This window comes from Impatiens glandulifera, chromosome 7 (assembly GCF_907164915.1).
Source record: "Impatiens glandulifera chromosome 7, dImpGla2.1, whole genome shotgun sequence".
Lineage (NCBI taxonomy): Eukaryota > Viridiplantae > Streptophyta > Magnoliopsida > Ericales > Balsaminaceae > Impatiens > Impatiens glandulifera.
Window position 1 is genome coordinate 49634808 of NC_061868.1, and position 19385 is coordinate 49654192.

At 33.7% G+C, this 19385-nt stretch overlaps 2 protein-coding genes across 5 annotated transcripts; one reads left to right on the forward strand and one right to left on the reverse strand.

Moving 5' to 3' along the window:
- The first annotated feature begins 2515 nt into the window (after nt 1-2515).
- Nucleotides 2516-5352, forward strand: LOC124945857 (O-fucosyltransferase 29). Its single transcript, XM_047486371.1, has 9 exons — nt 2516-3037; nt 3115-3205; nt 3279-3355; nt 3440-3528; nt 3610-3799; nt 3874-4061; nt 4249-4351; nt 4435-4763; nt 4840-5352. Exons 1-9 carry the CDS (start codon nt 2810-2812, stop codon nt 5156-5158), a joined length of 1614 nt encoding a protein of 537 aa, XP_047342327.1. The 5' UTR covers nt 2516-2809; the 3' UTR covers nt 5159-5352.
- A 1327-nt stretch (nt 5353-6679) lies between these two features.
- LOC124910436 lies at nt 6680-18649 on the reverse strand. Of its 4 annotated transcripts, none has more exons than XM_047451078.1 (15): nt 18404-18649; nt 16024-17522; nt 15418-15936; nt 14098-14420; nt 13533-13996; nt 12610-12662; nt 12482-12538; nt 10623-12355; nt 10382-10487; nt 9297-9465; nt 8821-8888; nt 8614-8726; nt 7659-8387; nt 7112-7199; nt 6680-6989 (listed from the first exon to the last, which is right to left on the reverse strand). In XM_047451078.1, the coding sequence occupies exons 2-15, from the start codon at nt 17516-17518 to the stop codon at nt 6973-6975; spliced, it is 5934 nt and encodes a 1977-aa protein (XP_047307034.1). In that variant the 5' UTR covers nt 17519-17522; nt 18404-18649; the 3' UTR covers nt 6680-6972. The 4 variants fall into 4 exon arrangements, with proteins under 4 accessions (XP_047307034.1, XP_047307036.1, XP_047307033.1 ...); XM_047451080.1 differs by having other exon boundaries at nt 10623-12352; nt 18378-18649; XM_047451077.1 differs by having other exon boundaries at nt 18378-18649.
- Between the last annotated feature and the right edge of the window lie 736 nt (nt 18650-19385).

A 19385-nucleotide genomic window follows, 5' to 3' on the forward strand; every position in this document is an offset into this window, starting at 1 on the left:
TATTTTTTTATTTAAATAGTTTGAACAGATAAATAACAGAAATAAAAAGTCAGTTAAAAAACATATTTTTTCAAAATTCAAATAGTAAAAACTAAAATATATATGAATTATATTAAAAATAAATATATCATAACACAAAAGTTATATTTAATTAAAATATCATACATATTTTATAAATATAAACATAAATAAATACTAATTATTTTTAAAAATAAATCAAAACAAGCAATTTTTTATTCCGAATAAAAAATTGAAGACATGTTTCATATATAGTCTTATAAATTAGCAGTAAGCATTGACTCAGTACCCATCTTAACAAACAAAGATGTTGTCATTCCGTTTATTACAAGATTTTTTTTTCAAAAATATTTTATTATAAAAAAAAGTTAAATAAAATATTTAAAATTTTTAATATAAATAAAATAAAAGTATTTTTTTTTATTAATAAATTAAATAATTTGATAATTATAATGAAATGATATGACAAAAAGTTTATTTTAAAAATACTCAAAATCAAAACTTCTATAAATCAAAATAATCTCTCAAAATTTTAGGAGAGATCAATTGATAAGTTCATCCCTACATCCGGTGATAAACTGTCGGTAAAGAAATGATCAGAATAATCTTCTAATTATGACAACAAAATAATAATAATATATATTTTTTTATTTTGCTTTAGTTTTTTTTTCATTTGAATAACTATAGAAGGTTATTGTATTTTTTATTTAATAAAAATTTATATTTTTAAAAATAAAAAATTTAAGAATTTTATAATAGAAGATTAGGAAAATTACTGGATTTTGTTTATAAATGTAAAGGTTTAGACAAATAAATATATTCAAATGTCTTATATTAATGTATAGCATGTCCCAAAGTAAACCCTGAATACAAAGTAAATAAATGCGTTGAAATTGGAAATTAGTGGACCATTTTATTTATATATTGACCTAAAATATATCATATTAAAAAACAAATAATATATACAGCTGACAGGATACTTAATTAATTAAAACTAACATCACTAAATATTAATTAAGCATTTATCATCTTTCCGCACAAGTAGATGAGACAAATAGTCAAACTTCTGTTACATTAAAAGAAACTATTCCATTACTATTAAAGTTGCTTTATTTCTTATATATCATCATTTGAACAAAAATATTAAATTTTATCTTCAATTTTTTTAAATGTAATTTAATTTAAAGTATTCATTTAATTCTTTTTCCTTTTTACCATAAATGTGGACTTATTTAATTAATTAAATTAATCTATACCATCAATAGGAAATTCTTACCATCAATAGGAAATTCTTCCAATTAAGGGGAGTGAGACAAAATGAACTTCTCTATAATCCTAGTTAAGAGCAACTTACATGCTTATAGCTCATAATAGAAAACTGTCATTTTTTTTTAAATAAAGATTTTTACTTGTGAAAGTTAGAGGTATTGTCTTACTTACTTATACTAGAGTTACTTAGTTACTTTTTTGTCACCGAAGAATCAAGCCGAGCTTTAAAATCTTATATTGAAAGCACTCATTTTTTTTTTTACTCAAACCTCATAATAAAATAAGAGACTCGTTCCAGCTTTCATTAAAGTAAGTCAAGGATCTCCGCTCGACCAAAAAAGTAGAAAATAAGACTTTTTCCAGTTAAACCCGGTTAATAGACTGAAACAGATAAAATCGATAATAAAATAAAGTACAAAACCAGATTTAACTAGAACCGTTTAACTAGTTAACCGACAAATTAAACACTATTAAATTAAGGGGTTGAAGTGAAATTAAAATTAAACATCTAATTTTTAAAATTATTTATTATGATAATTAATATAAGGATTTAGAATTGTAATTTCAATCAAATTAAAATGTATATAATTTTGAAAGTTTCATTGTGCATGCACATAAAATAAATTAGAGTGAAGTTAGATTTAAAATTGGTTAATATATATAATTAAAATATATTTTAAAGTATTATTTAATTTAAATTAATATTTTAATAAAATATTTTAAATTCTCCTAAATCCAATTATGACTTGTTCTCTTCGTAATTTAAAAAAAAAATTAAACCAAAATCAATTTTCCAATCAATCATTTCTCAACAATCATATTATTTTTTTTCATTAACTAAAATACTCTCTATTTTAAATTTTTATTTTTTATTTTATTTATATATATTAATACCTTTAGTCTTTTTTAAAAAAAAAAATAATCATTAACTTCTCAAAATCTCACCAATCATTATTTTTTCTCTTTTTAGGTTTTAAAAAAAATTCCAATCCAAACAAGGCTTATGAACATTTTCAAATTGAACCAATACATATTAAGTTGAGGTCTATAATTGATTTTTTTTAATCATTCAATTGAAATATTTTGAAAAGACATCTCACTTGGACATGGGGTTTTGTTTGTTTCCAACCTCTTATTTACTCACAAAATTTTATAATTCAATAATAGAATTTAATTTGAAGTTCTCAAATATACTAGAAAACTCATCAGCTTAAAGGGGATGAGTGGAGAAATGGAGATTTCTTTCTCTCTCACACAGTGAAAACACACACATGCTACAGTTGCTTGCACTTTTAGAAAACAGTAATGACGATTTGGCGGCAATGGAATTAGAAAACCCTAACATTTAGGTCCCATTAATGGCGATTTCTAACATTCAAAGTAATCTCATTAATGTCCCCATTACTGACACTGAAAGACGAATTTTATCTTTTTCCAGATGCTCTCATTTCTTTATGTATATACATACTCTACGACTTCAGTTTTTTTTTGTTGACTGTGATCTGTGAATGCTACATTTCGCATGGCTAAAGCTTGGACTTCTTCCACCAATGGCGTCTTAAGGATTTCTGCTCACTGTAATAATAAGCACCATTTGTGGTACTCTAAGAAACGGCCAATCTCATGGCAGTTCATATGCGGTCTTATGCTCTTTAGTTTGGGTCTGATTTCTCTCTTCACTGGACACGTTACATCTGATCTTGAATGGTACTCTCAGAAGCTCGTGAATCGGAGTTTTCATTACAAGCTGGTAATTTAAGCCTCCTCTCTGTTTCTCTGTCTCATTTGGACTGAATTGATGGTCCTGATCCTGCCATTGTATTGTAGGGTGGGGTTAATCGTGCCCAAATTGATATCTGGAAATCGAAAGATTCAAACTTGTACTACGGGTGTAGTGATAGAGGGCCAGGATATGCTTGTAAGTTATTCATTGTATAAACAAAACAAACTCATGTTCTTATGAATCTTCAATCTGAAATGTAATCATACAGGTGCTGTTTCTGAGAAATCTTCAAATGGGTATCTACTCATAGCCACCAGTGGAGGACTAAATCAACAAAGAACAGGAGTAAGTAGAGAATAATAAACGATAAATATTTCGAAGATTTGATGAAAATTGTTTGAAATAACTCATCTGGGTTAATAATTTTAGATCATTGATGCTGTTGTTGTTGCAAGGATTCTCAATGCAACTCTAGTTGTACCAGAATTGGATCATAATTCATTCTGGAAGGATGACAGGTAATTAAGTCTTATTGTTTTGGTTGTTTAGTTTAGACTCGTTTGATTTAATTTTGTCATATTACATACATGATTTTACAGTGACTTTGACAATATATTTGACGTCGGTTGGTTCATTTCTAACCTGGCGAAGGATGTAACCGTGGTGAAAAGAGTACCAGATAAGGTTATGAGATCGATGGAGAAACCTCCATACAGTATGAGAGTACCAAGGAAATCAGAACCTGAATATTATGTTGAACAAGTGCTGCCAATATTGCTGAAGAGACGTGTAAGTTATTATTACAATAAAGGAATGATAATTTTATCTGGAGTTAGTGTTGCTTATATAAAACAGTTTTTCAGGTTGTGCAGTTGACAAAGTTTGATTATAGGCTTGCTAGTTATAATAACCTTAATGAAGATCTACAGAAATTGCGTTGTCGGGTCAACTACCATGCTTTGAGATTTACACAACCATTACTAGACCTTGGTCATAAACTAGTCTCGCAAATGAGGAGCATGACTAAACTATTTATAGCTGTCCACTTGAGGTTTGTCCCTTTTTATGTTTTTTGTTGTGTCTTATAAGTCAGTCAAGGACATCAAAATGCAATCATTTTGTATGGTTTAAGATCTGATCAATGTTTTACAAGGCATTGATCTAACAAACTGCAAACAAGAAAATTACCTTTTCATCATCTTTGTCTCATCTTAATTTTCCTAGAAAATTGTTAATAGGTTTGAACCAGACATGCTAGCTTTCTCTGGTTGTTATTATGGTGGAGGTGACAAAGAAAGAAAGGAGCTCGGTGAAATAAGGAAAAGATGGGCAACACTGCCTGTGAGTGTTTTTTTATATGAACAAAGTTTAATTTGACATGTTTCTTCTTCAATTTTGCTTTATTCTGTTACTGTTACACACAGGATTTAAGTCCGGATGGAGAAAGGAAACGAGGAAAATGTCCACTAACTCCACACGAAGTTGGTCTGATGCTTCGTGCTCTCGGTTTTGAAAACAACACGTATCTGTACGTTGCATCTGGTGAAATATATGGAGGGGAAGAGACTCTACAGCCTCTTAGAGAGCTCTTTCCAAACTTTTACACAAAGGAGATGCTTGCAACAGAAGAGCTGAATCCTCTACTACCATTTTCTTCTCGTTTGGCTGCTATTGATTATGTTGTATGTGACGAGAGCGATGTTTTCATCGCTAACAACAACGGGAACATGGCGAAAATTCTTGCTGGCCGAAGGTAAACAGTCTGTTTATTTAATTTCTTTTATAGAAGTCCAACATTTGAAGTTTTTTTTTTTTGTTTTGTTGTAAAGGAGGTATATGGGTCACAAGAGGACAATCCGTCCTAATGCAAAGAAGCTTAGTTCTTTGTTCATGTCACGCAATAAGATGGATTGGAGTACATTTGCTAGAAAGGTGAAATCATGCCAAAGAGGATTTATGGGAGAGCCGGAGGAGATTAGGCCTGGACGTAGTGAGTTTCATGAGTTTCCATCTTCTTGCATTTGTAGAAAACCATTCAAAAAAGGCGTATTGGATTCATTTGACAAACAAGTTTCAAGTGGTTTGGAAGGGCCAAATAGTTCAAGCACATGGGAATTGCCGGTTTCTTTAGCACGAGAGATTATTTGAAGGCCGACTAACTAGGTCAGTCACACGGTTCACCATAAAGATGTATGTTTTACAGGATTCTCGGCCAGTTATAAATTACAAGTATAATTTATAAACATTTGGTGATGTCTGGTGTCAAGATTTGTATGTACCACAGTAACATTGTATATAACTCTTTTAAGTTATGTATTCAAAGAAACTGCCATGTATTCAAATGTTCCATTCCATGGATATAAGACAAAATATAGTCTTAATAAGGCACTGTAATTGATAGATAGATAGATAGAATCTAAAGAGGGTATAACCTAAAATATTGTATTCAATCTCTCTTTTACATATAAAAAAATTAGCTCACTACCAATTGCTGAAGAAGAACGTCTTCAGATCGGAATCACAACATTTTCTGATAACGATGGAAACCTCCCAGATCTCGGTTCGGAGTCGATCGAGCTGCTAAAATGGCAAGGTTTGAAGAGAAAATAAGGATTCAAATATTGAGACAAGTATATGATCAAGTTCTATATTTTAAATATTACTAATCATACTTATCTATTTTTTATTTTTTTAGAATAAGTTATTTTAAATTATATAAGATAGTTTAAAGATTAAATTGATATTTGTATATCAAACTTTGCTTATTATTGAGTATATCATCCATTTGTAATTTCTTTTGTTTGGCTTAGACCAATAATTATAAAACAGTTTAAGTTTTTTCTTATTTGTTCTTATCGAAATAAAACAGTTGGTTTTTTTGGTATTGGTTCTTAAAGAATTTGTTCAATTTCTAAGAGATGTTCATATGAGAATACCATATCAAATCTGCAATTTTGCGGAGTTGTCGTCGGGAGTAGTCTGCAATGAATCGTTGTTGAACTGGGTGACGTTCCACAGCGCTTTATCGAGCACCTCCACGGTGGGCTAGAGTGTTGCTAACTTGACACTAGAGTATTATTGACCCACATTGTTTATAGCATAATTTTTATGCATAATAATATTTGTTTTTAAATTGTCAACTTATGTATTCAAACGTTATAAAAGTGAAATAAAAAAATAAAACAAAAATAAAAAAAAGTAAGAATTCAGATCGAAAAATTAGCATCCAAGAACTACCAATTATACATTTTAATAATAAAGTTGATTTTGTATTTTAAGAGGTACAGACCTACAGTGTAAAGTATAAGTTATATATGGAAGGTATAATAAATATTATATTGTTTGGTTTCACTATAAGGATTTGTTTGTGTTTCTATTTGTATGTTTTTAATATTATATTTGTGTATGCTAAAACAATTCTCTTATGATTTTTTATTATAAAAAATAAATAAATTTGTTTTATAATTTTGTGTTGTGTGATGGTAATTTTGTTTATGTCATTTGAGTTGTTTAGGACTAACTTATGACAAAACTTCATCATTTGAAATTTGAACTAATTTATTTTTAGAAATCAGACACATCATGGTTGAATTAGAAACAGATAATTATGTCTTCAACCACCAATCCAGAATGAGAATATGGAAAAGACAAACATATCAACATGCTGATAAATAAAAATGTAGCCTTTTAACAATATTCCGACAAATTATTAATCCAATCACAGCATCTGTCCAACAACAGCTAGCAAATCTGTAGCAAGAACCCTAAAAAAAATGTCAGCATTATCATCATTTCTCGTCTATTTAACTTAAATTATGATCCACCCCACCCCACCCCACACTACAACTACAACTATTCATACAGTCATGGATTTTCATTTCTAACATTCTTTTTCTGTATTATATAAATACACAAGGGTGCAATTATAAGTTGTAGAACCAATCATCTAAGAAGTGACAGAATCAACCATGGCTGTTCCCTGTCAATATATATATGGAAGCAATTAGTAAGTCACTCAGATCCTGTCAAACAAATATTACCGCTACTAAAGTGCACGAAAAAAGAAAGAAAACTAGATGCGACTTAAATGTAGAATTAAACCTTTAGAGGTATGGCTCCTGTGACTTTTGTCATGAGAAACAGAAGGAAACTTGGAGATGACAAGTGAGCTCTGCAAGCCTTCCAACAGCTGGAAGAATATTAATAGAAGACAGATGAATCAGCATCAGTAATACTAATTGAAGATAAAAAAAAATTATTGTCTTTCTTTCTGTGAAGTGAAAATCATGTTATCGGTACTTTGGACAACCTTAGTATCTTTTGGATCAGTAGATGCTCAAGTAAAGGTTAATATATGATTTTAGATGGTTAATATGCCCCAAATGCCATTGAATTTCTCATGCATGAATAAATAAATAATCCACAACATAAAGAATGCATCAGATATTAGAGCTTCATTGATGTAGGATTTTTTTGAGAAAAAAAGAAAAGAAAACCTTGTTTAATGAAAAAGTGGATTATTTGAGTCAAAGGACTAAAATATCATTTGTATTTCATATATAGGTAATTTGGTATTTTGATTGATAAAGGGGTTAAATTCAAATAAAACCCTTAACCAAACAAGGCCGTAAAAATAACTGTCACTTACTCTTGATGTTGGTTGAATCTTACGGCTGGACCTACGCGGCTCTAAAACTTCAAGATCTGATTTCCCATACTCAACATTTTCGTCATCTTTTTGGTTAACCTCAACAATCCTGCCGATCCTTTCCCCACGAGATCCAATTTCCAAACGGTTCTGTTGGCCTGATCCATTTTCATCTGTGGCATTAGAATCACCGCCTACTGTGCGATCTATGTTATCTTCTTGCCTTGCCAAAACCTTATCCTTCTTGGGTAAGGGTCGGCTAGGAATATTAAGGGGCTTTCCAGGCTTTGAACCTTTTGCCTTGGATTCGGCTCCATGATTTTCCTTTCTATCAACTTTTATGTTACTTTTCCATCCACCAGTTCCTATACCCTGAGGACTTGTATAGTTTGCATATTTAGCTGAATCACTACTAGATTCATTGACAATCCTATGCTTTCTCTCAGCAACATAATGTTTGCTTACATCCATAAATTTTCTTTTCTTTCCAGGTTTAGGAACACCGAAAATAACCCTAGAACCTTCTGTTTGCAAACCTGTCCTGAGTTTATTTATTTTATTCTCTTCCTCTGTGTTCTTACCAACGTTAAGAACCTGTTCACTTGATGACAATGGCAAAAATTGTGTCTCCTCCACAAAATCAATATGCTTTAATCTCTTATCCTTCTCCTTTTTAGTATCGGTCACTGAATCTCCTCTTTTCAATCCCTTCTGCTGAGGTGTATCACCCTGAAAAGAAGGTTCGGTTCAAGACAGAATAACTCCTATAAACATAAATGTCAATACATAACTTGTTGAAAGAACGCTCTAATTTAAATGGGGGTCTGGGCAGTGTGTGTGTGGTGTCGCGCTAGCCTCCCAAGAGAATAAGCCCGGTCACAAAGAGAAAATAAAATATATATATATATATATATATTTGTTGAAAGAATTTGTGCATCTATCTATATATCAATACCTGGGATAACCGATTCCTTCCCCTGGTACTGGACCAATTGATCCACTCGCCATCGCACCAAACAAGAGTTGGACGAATGTTCCATGCAGTCACAACCATTGTTTTTACTTCACCTGCCAGGGAAATGAGAAAAAAATATACCCCATTTCAAAAGACTTCATTCAATATTTTGATGCTTTTATTATTGTCTTGATAAATGGAAAATACCTGGAAAACCGACTGTAAATGTACTTTCATCTTTTTTGTTCTTCTCAATTACATTTCCCTCCCGCCAACTAAATTCAAGAAAATAATACAGAACCCTTGTCAAAATGCATTTCATGAGCACAAGTACATAATATGATGCACATAGAGAAAATAAAAGATCATGGAAATACACTTCGAGAAGAGATCACATGTGCAATAATCCACAATAGACTAGCTCTTTTGGATTATTTAACGGTAAATCCCAGAACTAAAGGAATGAGTTTGGATGGAGGGATTTTAAGTTCAACTCTATCTTCAATGGAAATCATACGATCCCCCATTGCTCAAATTCAAGAATTAAAGGATTTTAAATTTTGAGTTCAACCTTGCTAAAGAAAATTGCTCAATTGCATTGCTAAACTACCTTGAATTATTTAGTATAGCCATGTTATCTAAAACATGAGGTTGAAGTGACATGCAAAGAATAGAAACCTTACCAATATTCTACCCATACATCAACTCTATCTCCGCTTGAATACGTATAATCCCCCATTGCTGCTCTACGTATCTTTCTAGCTCCTTCAAGTTGTGTAACGGTCATTGGGTGGGGAGTGCGTATTTTGGGTGCCATGCAACCTTCAGCTTCAATTGTTATCCATTCCCTCCCTAAACATGGACATATCCAATTAAAATTTAAATTACACAAATTGCTGACTCCAAAATAAATGATAGGTCAAACCATCTTCACATCATAACAAACAAATATATATTGAACTTGAAATCCATAAATTTAGAGAGTGAGGAGATTTGAGTAAGATACGAAGAAATTCATAGGACGTTGTAAATTCTTATGTATAGTATAATCCATGTGTACGTCCTTTGAATAAAAAGAGTACTCTATATTATGCTCTAAATGTTAAATATTCTAGGATATAGTGGGCAAATCTGAATTGACCATTATTAAGTATATAAACACGATATCTAAGGACTAATGCGTAAGCTGGTCATTAATTTGAAAATGTGATGTTCCTCGCTACAAATGTAACATGTATGCCTTCTTAGAGTAATAACACTAACATAATAGGCCACATCAAGTGCTTATACCCTTTGAAATTTATTTTTCACTTAGTTTATAGTACCTTTTTGGCACTTATATTTACAAAGTTTTTTTTTGGGGGAGGGGGGGACTAAAGGAGAACTAACATGACACCCCACAGTCATGGCCCCCCGCTTAAACTCAAAGCGCTTCCAGATGGTATATTTACAAAGTTATCTTGAGCTTAAATGAGATAAATAAGCAAGACAAGACTATTATGACCTAATATAAACAAGCGATTCTTATCCACCCATACCTGAATATAGATCACACCCATGTTATCCATCAAACAAATGGAAATAATGTGCCAAAGTAACTTCTATAGAGCAGAAATATTAGAACCACAAAAGCTGAACAGAGAAACTAAGTATTGGCTAGAAAAAGGAATGTCCAACTTAAAAATATTGATAAAGAAGGGACTGTAAGACATTAGTATATATTCTGAAACCAACACATGCATCATGTGGCAAGCAACCAAGAGCTTACCTTCCTCTGATTTGCGTTCCATGAAATGAACAAAAGCTTTTCCATCCTTCAAATTTAACACTCTGGCAGGGAACCAGGCTACTTGGCCATTAACACCTTTACAAACCTACAGTATCAAATAAAGAGGTCAAGATAGAAAAGCAATGCCAATAAAGAAGCAAAGAACCCTAAACATGTCAATGATCACTTATAAGCTGTTGCAACGAAAAGAATAATCACTTATTATTTTAAAATCACAGACCTCTACAAGGCAGCCCTCCTTGATCCTATTCTCAAGCTGATTAGAAGCTTCTTCTACAACAAAATCTTCAGAAGTGCAAGAAGCCAAGATTGGTCCATTCCCAGATTCAGGAGGAAGAGCCTCAGTCATATTAGAAGCTCTACAAGACTTGTTCGACGTTGCTTCCTTGACACTTATATCTATTGCTAAACTTCCATATGCAGTTACCATCTTGTTTTCCGTTGATTCCAAAGGAACTTCTCCAGAAATAAGCGGCAACTCACCATGATTAGATTCTTTCTCCTTAACACTTTGTCTGTTCACATAATGGGTACCAGAAGCACTGGGATAATCTTTGGGAGGAACTTCTCCTGATGGTTGGGGAACTCTCCAATGACCACCTGGACCAGCTTCCAACAATTGACTCAAAGGCAAAGGATCTTTAATAGCAATGATTTTTCCAGCTTGTGTTATTGCATCTGCTGCCAGCTCTGCAGCTTTTAATATGGTGTTCAAGTTTTCAGCATGTCTTGAGGCAGTTGAAGCCGATTCAATTCTTCTCTGAGCAGCTTCCTTTGCAGCAGCTATGATTGATAAACTGGAAGGGTTGGCGCCATTACCTCCCTTCAAAATGGAAGCAGCGTCCAACTTCACAAGGTTGTTAACAGCATCAGAAAGAGAAGCTGTAGTCATCTGGCCAGAGTTCCAAGTTCCTATAGAGGACAGTGCTTCATCAACCATTAGTTTTGCTTGCAATGCAGCGTTTGATGCAACCTGAGCAGCTGCAGCTGCTGCCCTTGCAACAGAAGCAGCTGCATTGATAGCAACTGCAGCAGAAACTAATTTGGCTTCAGCTTCTGAAACAATATTAGAATTCTTCTGCTTTGCCAACTGATTCCAAATACTTTGTCTTTGATTAACAGCAGCGGCGGCAAAAACAGAAGCATTTTCAGCTTGTTGTCTAGAGTCCTCCACTTTAGCGGAAGAGTCTTCTGATATTAAGGCTGACTGTTGTGGTCTCTTCCCCACACTTTTAGGGTTAGTGGAGGGTGCAGGAAATAAGGATGCAATGTTTGGAGTAGAAATAGCTAGAGATGTTGATAGTTGAGTAGGAGAAACAATAGAAGAAACAGTTCCTGTGTGAGTTTGAGTCTGTAAGGTTGTCTGACCAACATCCTCCCAAGCAAGAGCTTTCTTTCTCTTTCTAGACTTCACTTCTTCGGTCATCTGCTTGGATGCTACTATATCTTTCTTTAACTCAGGCACAGAAATGTTTGTTGAGATGCTGGAACTTCCTAAATGCGCTGTAGTAAGAGATCCATGTTTCAGACCAGAAATAACAGGTGCTGAATACTCCTTGGTAGGAGTTAACTTCGCAGCCTCGGTCATGGACCGACCAGACAAGCGAGCTTTTCCATCAGGGGCAGAAGACGGAGGAGTTGCAACCAAAGGGCCAGGAAATGGTCCCTGAGATAGCCAAGAAGTGCTAGGTCCAAAACCCCTTGAAGGGGGAGTTTGATAAGGATTCAAAGGTAGAGATGCTTGATGATAATCAGGACATACACTTCGTGGAACGCCACTTAAATGCAAACCTTCGAAAGAAGGAGTGGATACATTCCACAGGGGGGGTGACAGAGGGGGAATATAATTGCCAACTGGAGGGGTGTCCATGCTACTTTGTCTACCAACAGTTGAAGAAAGAACTATCTGAGGCACACTCTGTTTTATTTGTTGTTCAAAAGATCTAGCACCTGCTATTTTCAATTCAGAATTACAATTAAGTATTAGAACTACACAAAGAATTTTTTTTAGTGAAGATCAAACATTAGAAAAATGTGATTGCAAAGAGGTTCAAGATTTGCTGATAAAGATTTTTTTACCTTGGAGTCGTTCTAGATTAGCACGCCACACAGGATCCAATACCCTCCCACCACCATCTAAAAATAATGAGAAAACTAAGCCATAACAACAGGACTAAATTGATAATAGCAGTGTCAGAATAACTAACCAGGTACTCCAAATGCTGAGGCCATACATGCTTCATCAGGCACAGCCCCTTGTCTGCAACAAAAAATTACAAGCCACCAATATATAAAAGAAGTGAACTTTATTTCATTGATAAGACTGGGAAAACCAAGACAAGTCATGACATCAATTGGCATAAGTTACTCAAGAAAACATAAAAAATAAATCATGTAACATCACTAAAAGAAAACTCAAAGCTCCGAAGGTCCTAACTCAAACGAGTTGAAATCAACTTGAAGCTACACTCTATTTGCAGATGCTACACAGGCGTGATTTGGCTTGGTGTACAAGAAACATCGCTTGTCATAGATATATTTGCCTAAAGTTACTGCAAGTAACCACAAGTTACAATCCTAGGATGTAACCCATGGCACAAGAAAAGGGTGGTTGCATTTGTATTACGTGTAATGTTTGCCTAACTTTCCCTATGAAACAGTTCATATAATAGGTTGCCTAACTATACCTATAAATAAGAAAACTCTAGCAGTAAGTGATATACATCATAAGCTGCCTAACTGAAATGTTAACCGCTAACATACATTGTCAGCTAAACAAATGTGTGGGGTCTCCAACTTTCTGATTGATTAGACTGTGTAAACTATTCCACTTCCTTAGGTTGCTGCAGTTGGTATTAACCAACATGATACAAAAAAAAAGCACCAGATACCAGATCTGAATCTAACACATAGTAATCCTCCCAAGGACCAAGGAAGTTTTGGTGAAGCACACAGATTCTAATGCTAAAATATAAATGGCTCTCAAAAGACGTGCATTAAGGAAACAACACACTGTTACAGGTTTAACTCTCTGCAGTTCTTTAAGATTCAAACATAATCAATAGCATATAATGCTTCTGTAAGATGAAGATTACAGACAATGCTAACTAAAATTACAAGAGAAACTCACCTTAAGGATCCAAAAACAAAAATCTGTGCTCTCAGTTGCACTTGCTGCAAATCTGTAAAAGGTTGCTTAAACAAAGAAGATGGAGGCATTGATGTGTTCAAATCAGGCAACTTGGAAGAAGAAACAGGAGTAAGGCTTGCACCGCCATGTTCCACTTTCCCAAAAGATTTCAATCCTTCAAATTGCACCGGCGGACTACTACCAGAGATGATCAATGGAGAAATGCGTGACTTGCTCCCTTTCTCAGATTGTTTGGCAGATGGAATTTCATTATCAATACTTCCCTTCTTGGCACCATCTTTTCCTCTAGCCTTTCCAGACCCACGTCTTGTTTTAAGTTCTGTTGGGTCTTTGGGTGCACATAAAGTCTCTACAGCTCCCATAGAAGTGCCACAAGACACATCTGACACCAGTTTAGAAACCATTTGATTAACAACAGGTGTTGATGGCGATGCAGCAGACCCCTTTATCAAGAATATCAACAATCACTAATGATGAACCGCAGTACAAAGAGGAGAAATTTTGTCAAGATATAAGGATAAAAAATTAAAGAATAATAGGTTACCATGGATTTTTTGGAAGCCCTTCTAACTGTAGATGATGGTGTATTCTTGTTACTTTTTTCCTTTAAAAAACATTCTGATGGGCTTGTCATTCCAATAATGCTTGGATCAACTTTAGGAGCACCATTACCACTTGGTTTCTGGAAGACTGAAGCGACTTTGACTACCTCAGGAAGTAGAGTAATGTTAATTCTTGAGTCCCGAACTCCGCCTTCCTTACCTTGTTCATTTTGGTTAAGATCGGAACTACTTTTTTTGGGAAAAAGATCGGAACTACTTGTAACAGACAGCATTTCAGAATCATGTTTGCAAGAACTGTCTCCACCTAAAACCACACAGGAATTCATCAATATGAAGAAAATTACAAGAATGTTTTCTCATACCAGGAAAATCCAGCTTTCTTCTCCTGGATGGAATGCATGCAGCATTTATTAATCATTGGTGGAAAACCAGCTTTACACAGTGTTGACTAACATAGGCCTTGTTCGGTTGTTGTTTTTTTTTAAAATCAAGAGAGAAAAATTAAATGATGGGTGATGATTTTGAGAAGGTAATGATTATTTTTGATAAAAAAGACTTAAAGGGTATTGATATATATAAATAAAATAAAAAATAATAATTTAATATAGAGAGTATTTTAGTATTTTGGTTAATGAAATGAGTGATGTGATTGGTGAGAAGTGATTGATTGGAAAATTGATTTTGTAAAGATTAAAATTAAAACCTTTAGAGAACAAGGCCATATTTTGTAGTAGGCATTTGGCAAGCATGACTAATTCTGTTAAGGAAAAGTGGTGGGAGATCAACTTGTATTATTTACCAGAGGTTTAGTCAGTATCCACTCAATAATATTTGCACTTCAATGTGAAAACTTTTCTTCTTTTTCAAAGTTCTTTTACAATATAAATCCCTAGTACAAATGTAAGAAAAGAATGGACAAAAAGAGTTTACAATATAATATAAGAAAAAGGAGAGATAAGATTAATCATTTCCCATCTTAATTGGTAAAACACAATACTATCTGAATAGCACGGTAATAACTAAATTAAATAAGATAACATGTTCATAAAAGTCAGTTAAAATATAATATTTGAAACGAACAAGAGACATGATATGAAGTATCTAGGGAAGGGTCATGGATTGACCTCTTCAAAAGAAGAGGATGCTAAGCTTTCAACACAGTGAGCAAGTTCAGGAAAGAAACAATAACATTCAAACCATCCAAAACACAACACAAGATAAGATATATTATCAGATGAGGGGATGCAAAGTTGGAAAGTGAAAATAATATTGGACTCGAAAAAGAGATGAACCTGACTAACCTGTACAGACTGCTGATGCAACTTGATTATCTCCAGGGGAAACTGGTACTACAGCACCAGTCCCCTCTTTGACTTCTGGATCACATAAGATGAAGCCCACCTCGAACTTGTCAGAAGAATTTTGACTGCCTTCTTTGGCATCTATCAGCTGTTCATTTACATTAGCAGCATCGGAAGTGTATGCAACTGGAAATGATTCATCAACCATGTCCTGTTCCTTCAATTGTTTGCTATCAAAAACTGAATCACAGGCCTTCTCCATCGGCAAATGCTGGACAGTCATATCTTGTTTCAACTCCCCAGAAGAACCATAAGATGCTGTTTTTTCAAGTTCTGGAACAGTATATAACTTTCCCACACTTACAGGGGATTCCCTTGGCAATCCATTTGGTTCCTTCAACGTTTCAGCATCAATATTCTCCATTTCACCTATACTCACGGGTTCCACATGTAGCAAAGATGCTCGTTCTTCCAAGTCTACATGCACCGGATTGCTGGCTTGAAAAGCGATATTTGATACTGCAAAAGCAGAAAAGGGGTTACAGAAATAATTAAGCATACCTAATCATTATAATATTGATAAAACAAATCTCTCATTTCTAGCACCTGCTTTATTCATGGCATTGATCTCATGTTCTGAGTCAGTAAATGTACCATTGCCCAACTCCAAGGTTTTTTCATCAGGTGCAGACACAACCCTGTCCTCATCTCCATAAGATTCTATTTGATCAGCTTCCACATTAATAGGTTCACAAGGAGACCTTGCATTCTCCTTGTCATTACGGGAAGTATCATCATTATCCTCTCTAGATACAATACTTCCTTTGGTTAATTGCAAATTGTCAGCTAATGTGGAAGGGGATACAGATTCATTACCAGTCAGATATTCCTTATGGATTCCACAAACATTAATCAAGCCTTCTACACTCCCATGTATCTGCTTTTCAGCAAGCAATTCCGTAGATTTTCCTATGGAAATCGAATTCTCTACAGTTGACATCAAGGATGGCTTACTATCTAACTGCTCACCATTTCCCTGCAAATTTCGGTTCACATCCAATGATGGGCAGGATAGTTCCTCACTAACAAAATTAGTTCGATGCACTTTCTCAGAATCGGCCTCGGAAGGAGGATGAGGAAGATTAGCTAAAGCACAATTCACCGAGGCAAATGCGCTTTCTCTAATTGCATTGTCATTGTCACCCTCCTTATGCGGCAAAAGGACTTGATTTAATGCATCACCAGTGTCTTTTGATGGGTCACTCTTAAGATCGTGACTTTCTCCGTGGCTCAACGCCACAGCATTCTGAGAAGAACTTGTGCTATTTATTGGTGCACCATCAATTTCCATGCCAGCACTGGGGCGTTCTTCTGCTTCACTGTAAAGTAAGTCTTTAGCAGAAATTTGGAGTTCAGTGATGGTTGCAGTATCACATTTTGTTTTACCTGCAACATTCTTCTCAACTACATCCATATCGTGTCTTGCACTGACTGAGTTTTGATCAAGGCCACATGAATTCTTAAGCAAAGAAATTTCAGTTACTTGAACATGTGAAATACCTTCATTGCCATTTGTTCCAGATAAATTTCCAAGAACATTGTCTGATTCTAATGGAGCTTTTGAATTTGCATTACCCACCTCCCCACCAACTTGACTTGGATAACAGCCCACCATTTGCTCGTTTAGGCTATCAAGCACATCACAGGGCTCAGATTCCTCAATGATAGTCTCTACTGGGATCATTTCTTCCTGACCAACTGATTTTAATAACATCTCAACAGATTCAAATGATGCTGCCTCCGACCATGCATTGTTATGCCTCACAATGGAACAAGATTCAGCACCACTGGAGCCGAACTCTATTGCACCACTTCCCCTGGAAAAATCCTCAATCCAATTGTTTTCTTCCTGACTTGGTATGCCAAGAAAAACCTCGTTCTCCACCAAACTGTCAAACCTTAAAGGATCATGAAGGCTGTCACTGAAATCAAACTTAGGGAGAGCATATGGCCTTAAAACAGGAGAAAACTTGGAGTTCACTTCACCAGTTAAGTGACGATTCTGGTCTTCAATATCATTGTCATCATATTCCATTGGCATATACCTAACAAAGAGCAAAAATTGTCAAGGAACAAGGAAAAAAAGTAATTGATTACACACAATACTGAAGAGATCATACACTGCCTTTACACTTACTATTTCTACCATTCAAAATCCACTTCCAGACTGAAATGTTGAAAATTCAAAGTGTTTGAGATGTTTACAAATTGACACACACTTATAGCCTACAAAAATAAACATAACAATTCTCATTGGAGTGAGTTCCCTATTAATAAAAAAAATACATTTGTCCCATTATATTGGATCTTCAATTTTGAAAGTCCAAAATTATTTTATCTGGTCAATACATTCCCTGTTTAACATAAACCACACTATACATTCACTAATCAATAGAGCGCAGTAGTCTGGGTATTTATTTCCCCAATCTTCTGAATTCAGCATCCTGATAAAAATCGGATCCACAAAACAGTGCCTCCATGACATAAGTCACCAGAACCTATATATATTATATTCTATCTCTAGAACACATTATCAGCAAGGTATAAATAAGAAAATTAAATCCCAAAGGCCCAAATATCAACTAAGACAAATACTAGGACTTGAATATTGCAAGGAGAAAATGAAAATAGGCTGGAATTGCTTTACACACCTAATTATTTTGTATATTAATATGAACAAATTGGACCAAATGGAAGAAAAACAAATATCTCATACTCAAGCTACAGCCTTTTAACTTGAAGCATAGAGTGCTGAGTCTAGAACAATATTAGCTACACAATAATCACGAATCAGTGCTAAGAAGGTAAAAGCAAAACAAGTTGAACATTTATCAATCCATGACAGTTTAATCTCTCACGTAGAATTAAGAACTCAGTCGATGGAGAGAGATGAATAGTACCAGAAGAAGAAGTCTAGAGACGCTACCTCCCTCCATCCGGAGACGAATCCCTAACCGTTGATCAACCCTAGCTATCCAACTCAAGTGCACAGCTAACCCTAGTAGCCGTCCGCCTAGTGTTTGACGATAGTCTATGAAAATCCAAGCACTGGAATCCAAAATCTTTGACGAGTCACTTCGAGAAATAGATTCCAACTCAATCGAACGGGGGAAAGCGGTAGAAACAGAGCGGGACAATTTGCAGAGAGAAGAAGAAGAAGAGACCGCCTTCAGTCTTTTCTAGTTATTTTATCTTGTACTGTACTTTTCATTTTTGGACCATAGAATTTAATAGAAAAAAGTCAAAGAAAATTGACCATTTTGAATAAAAATCTTTTTACTTTAGAATCTCAAACATAATATTGTGAAAATTTTATATTTATTATATATTATATTTAATGAAGTCAAAAATCAACTATTTTATTAAAATTATTTTTACACTAAATAAAGTTTAAAATAAATTATAATTTAAATCATAATCTATATAAGTAATAATGATTAAAAAAGAATATGTTCTATCATAAAGAAATACAAACACACTTTCAAATTCTAATTTTCACTATTTTTAACAAGAGAAATGATTTTAATTTACAAATATAGAGTTAATTTGATTTGTTAAATTAATTGTTTTTTAAGAAATTAAAAATATATATATATTTAAATTATTTTTTTAGCAAAATTAATAAACATTTTATTCATAAAAAAAATTAAAAATATATTATATCCAAATAAATAAAAACTATAACTAGTTATTCACATTTTATTTGTATAAAAAAAAAATCCATGCATATAAAAAATTAGAGTCATAGAGCATAAAATAAAATTAAAAAAAAAAAACCTAAAACAATTCAAAATAAAACTGCAGATTTGAAAAAAAAAATCTTGTTTAAAAACTATTTTAGAATAAATAATATTTTAAAATATAAAAATTTAATAATATTTATCTGTTAAAACTCAATTTCATTCAAA

Coding starts and splice junctions, on each gene's coding strand:
- LOC124945857 (XM_047486371.1), top strand. CDS start 2,810: ATGGCTAAAGCTTGGACTTCTTCCACCAATGGCGTCTTAAGGATTTCT. Junction 3,800..3,873: donor CAATATTGCTGAAGAGACGT/GTAAGTTATTAT, acceptor ACAGTTTTTCAG/GTTGTGCAGTTGACAAAGTT. Junction 4,062..4,248: donor TTTATAGCTGTCCACTTGAG/GTTTGTCCCTTT, acceptor AATTGTTAATAG/GTTTGAACCAGACATGCTAG.
- LOC124910436 (XM_047451078.1), bottom strand. CDS start 17,518: ATGCCAATGGAATATGATGACAATGATATTGAAGACCAGAATCGTCAC. Junction 13,997..14,097: donor GGGCTTCCAAAAAATCCATG/GTAACCTATTAT, acceptor TTCTTGATAAAG/GGGTCTGCTGCATCGCCATC. Junction 8,727..8,820: donor ATTTACAGTCGGTTTTCCAG/GTATTTTCCATT, acceptor TTTCCCTGGCAG/GTGAAGTAAAAACAATGGTT.